We start from the raw sequence: 4,441 nt of genomic DNA on the forward strand, positions 1-4,441 counted from the left end.
CCTTACTACCATAATAGCCCTCACCCCATGAGTCAGAGGGCCAATTCAGAAATTCCGTCAGTTGTTAAGTATACCTATTCCAATTATACACCCAGGAATTGGGGAAATAACCACAGGGTGGGTCTGTACAAAAAATGGGCCCACAGTGAATGAGACTTGAGTTAAGACTCCGTCTATCACCTGACCGCTGTAATCCCCATTTTGACCAGAAAGCCACAGTGGTGTTTTGGGTTCCCAGGAATTAGTGTCTATTCAGAGCCAGTGTTTAGTAATCCCCCAAAATTCTGGGCATTTTCCTTTCCCTAGTGCATAGTCACTCTAATAAATGGCCACAGCTTCCTTTGGGTAATGCTTAGAGGAATACTTGGAGTATATACTTGGAGCGAGGCTGCAAGGTCCATCCTCAGTGGGACTCTCCTCCCCTTCAATCAAGGGGCTCTGGGTCCTGAATTGACTTAGTTCTGGAAACTAGGTGAGAGGCCATGACTCTCTATTGTGGTGACAAAAATTAGGTTTTTGGCTACCAGATCTGCCTTTCTTTCTGTTATATAGATCAAGCAATGCTTTAATAGGCTGGCTGCCCATCTATTTTCTTTCTGTGATTTGGAGACCGTGATTAATTAGCCACTGCCAAAGATCCCTGTGGGCCAAGGAATTCTGATTACCAGCACATCCCTGCTGCTCCTTATGGTAAATGTGTCCACCTTGACTTTGGTAGTTAAGTGTTACCACTTGGCCTCTGGCCCTCCAGGATCTCATCATTCTCGCTGATATCACAGAGCCCATTTCAATGGCAATATCCCCCAAGGTCATATCTGGCCTACAAAAAAGAGCAACTACAAAGCTTTCCAAGGATGCAGGTGCCTCCCCCATTAACATATTTCTCAAAGTCTTAATAAAAGGTGTGTCTTCTGGACCTCCTCATGGAATCTAGCTTGGGCAGAGGCTGGTGGTAGATATGTAGGTTGCAAATGACAAATCACTCTAACGTGCTTATCTCCCTAAATCTCTGGACTCTCTCCACATCATATCCGGGAAGCTCTGGCATCTCCACCTCATTAAACATCGGCCACTATTGAGTTTGAGTTTCATTAACCAACCAAATAAACTGTTAGAGTCACATCCAGCTGCATAGGCTAACACATTAAATGCAAAATTTCTAGTAAGTGCATCCATGTCAATGAATTTGGCCCAATCTTGTTATAGTTCACTTTCAATAGTCTAACACTCTTAGAATCCATTGCCACATGTTTCCCTGGTGTCTGCCAGTATATATTAGCAAAGTCTTGTGATTCTTTTGGTGCATAAGCTATTTCCTTTTGAGTCATACTGTGTACCTGTCCCCCTGGAACATGCTGAGATTTGCCCCTAATTATGGATCCAGTGGCAATAGGGGTGTTGTACTGGGTCTTGAGAATGAGCATCCCTTTTCAAGGCATCTGCCCAGATGTAGTTATCACAGGATTTTCAGGCAAAGGACAACTAGTTTCGTCAGATAAAGGAGGGCAAGCAACTTCCACTAGCAAGGGAGGCTCAGAGTGACTGGGAGCTCAAGACTGTAGTTTTACCTGAGCGCAACCACGTGTTCTCATTTCAAGTTTCAGGGTCCCATTCTTTCCCGATGAATGCCCTAACTGGTACATGAGAAACCTGGCAAGGCTATGAATTCAAGTGCAATCCTGACCGGAACATCATTAAAACCAAAAATAGGAAAATGATGCCCCATTATCATCACTGCTACTATTAGATATTACACTTGACATTCTAGCTATTGAATAAGCCAAGAAATGGAAATAGATATCTAAATAATGAAAACTAAAATATAAAATTGTTATTTTTGTAGTCAATATGATTTTCTACCTACCCACACCCGTTGCCGTCGAGTTGATTCCGACTCATAGCGCCCCTATACAAAATATACCTAGAAAATCCAAATAAATCAATTGGAAAACCACTAAAACTCATATGAGAGGACGTAAAGAACCTAGATCAATATACAACAATGAATAGCCTTCTGACATACCATGCACTTAAAGACATGTCCAAGAATATTTACTACAGAATTGTTACAACAGCAAAAATTTGGAAACAATCTACATGTCCACTGACAGAAGCATGGCTAACTACATTTTGGTGTATCCTCACTATGAAATATCATATAACAGTTGTACTGATATAGAAAACCTTAAAGACAAAGTAAATTTTAAAAAAACAACAAAATAGAGTCTGGAACAGTATTTATCACATGATCCCATTTATGTGAAAAATAAACAATAGAAACATGTATGTTTTTAGGTGCATATGTTGTTGTTCTCTGTTAGGTGCATCACAGCGACCCCACGTGACAGAGCAGAACTGCCCCACAGGGTTTTCTTAGCTGCAGTCTTCACGAAACCAGATCGCCACGTCTTTCCCCCATGTTGTTCCTGGGTGGGTTCGAACTGTCCACCTTTCGCTTAGCAGCCAAGCACTTAACCGTTTGCACCACCAGGGCTCCATTAGGTACATAAACATGTATGTAAATGAAAATGTGGAAGAGAACTCACAAAATTGTTAAAGGTGTTTACCTTTGGAAAGGGAGGTGGTTAAGTGGGACTTTCACTTTCGTTAATCTATATATTACTGCACGGTTTGAAATTTTTCATTAAAAAAGTACTAACGTATTGCTTGTGTAATTGGGCTGAAGATCTTGGGAACACTGACTTCATCATTAGAGAGTGCCACCTGTGTGATGAAGGACAACTTTCTCTGAGACCTCTGCTTATTTGAAAGCTTACTTGGGGACAGGTATGGCTTAAGACGATGACAACAAACATTTTTCTCCATCCGTCATCCATTTGTCACTCATTTACCCACCAACTCTTCTGATTGTTGAATACCTGCTATGTATCTAACACTTGAAACAGGTGGCATGCATGATACACAATTCTTAAAGTGCAGAGGTACAGGTCACTGATTCTAATATCCTACCAGATTTTTTTTTTTTTTTCAGTAAAAGCCTGTAAAATAGCATCTACAAATTCTCCCCACAAACGTGAAACTATTTACTGAAAATCTGTTAGCTTTTCCCAAAAGCAGTCTGTATTACAAGCGGGAAATTTTTTCCTTATTCATCCAACAGGGATATTCTGAAAGGCTCCATCTGGACTCAGACATATTTCTAACCTTGGACATATTATAGATGCAGCTGGGTTTGTTATTAGTGTGAGGAATGTTAATTAAAACCATTTCAGTCACATATAATTCACACAAGAGGAACTAAATATATAGGAAAATGTTCACTTCTATTAGTGAGCAAAGAAACGTAACATAAAATAACCCATTAAATAAGCAGCACTTTAAAAAATATTTAAAATGGCCAGTGCTGGTGAGGATACAGTGAAATTAGTGCCTGCGTACATTGCTGATGGAAGTGTAGATTAGAAAGTATTAGCTACATTTATCAACAGTCACAAAATACCAGTCTCTCTGACATAACTAATCTCATGCTTGAGATTTACTCTTCAACCCTATAGGACAGAGGAGAACTACCCCATAGGGTTTCCAAAGAGTGGCTAGTGGATTAGAACTGCCGACCTTTCGGTTAGCAGCCAAATGTTTAACCACTGCACCACCAGGGCTCCAACTAATCTCATGCTTGAGAGTTACTCTTAGTAAATAATTGCAATGAAGGAAAACAGTTATTTGGACAAAGCTTTCATTATTGCATTATTGATAATAATGAAACTCTGGAAACAACCAAAATATTTGGAAAAAAAAAGGATAACATAAAATATTCTATAACCATTCAATGGACTGTTACACAACTATTTTAAATTATTTTATGAAGAGATTGAAATAACATGAGCGATGAAGCAATAGGTGATTTTTAAAAAAATCTTCCCTCAACTGGGAATGTGTTATTTTTGTAATAAAAAACAATAACTTTTATTTTTAAATTATGACTATGAAGCAAGGAAACAGTTTCTGATATAATGTTAAAGGCAGAAGACAAAATTTTACATGCACTCAAATCACAGCTATATAAAATATTTATTCAGATGGACACATTTCAAAGAAAACATGGGCTACAGTTCATGCTTTAGGCTGGTAGAATTGTGGTTGATTTTTCTTTCTGACAATTTTTTGCTTGCTTTTCTTGGTATTTTATAAGTCAGGAAAGAAAAGTTTGGGTGACCTACCTGCTGCTCCTTTTTAAGGAAAGTTTCAATCTCCGTATGAATCCAGTTCTCTTCCTCAGTTTTCATCCTTAGCTTCTGTGAGAATAATAAACAAATATCAGGAGTTCTTCCTGGCAGGGTTGAGGGTCAGAAGTTCTCAAGATCAGAGGTATAGCTATGACATAGCACAGGTTTTCTTCACCAGCTGGACTCCCAGGAATCCCGCGGTACTGCTCCAGACCTGTGATTCAGCTCATCAAAAAACCAAACCAAACCTGTTG

The 4,441-nt window shown here is 39.2% G+C and overlaps 1 protein-coding gene across 1 annotated transcript in view; it reads right to left on the bottom strand.

Moving 5' to 3' along the window:
• The window catches only part of IQCG (IQ motif containing G), a 33,794-nt gene that overhangs the window by 5,628 nt on the left and 23,725 nt on the right, over positions 1 to 4,441 (bottom strand). The window contains exons 7-8 of the mRNA XM_023728679.1: positions 4,182 to 4,256; positions 2,661 to 2,793 (exon numbers count right to left, since the gene is read on the bottom strand). Of these exons, the coding sequence (XP_023584447.1) occupies positions 2,661 to 2,793; positions 4,182 to 4,256 (208 nt within the window). The remainder of the gene's footprint in view (positions 1 to 2,660; positions 2,794 to 4,181; positions 4,257 to 4,441) is intronic.

This window comes from Trichechus manatus, unplaced genomic scaffold (assembly GCF_000243295.1).
Source record: "Trichechus manatus latirostris isolate Lorelei unplaced genomic scaffold, TriManLat1.0 scaffold00026, whole genome shotgun sequence".
Taxonomy (NCBI): Eukaryota; Metazoa; Chordata; class Mammalia; order Sirenia; family Trichechidae; genus Trichechus; species Trichechus manatus.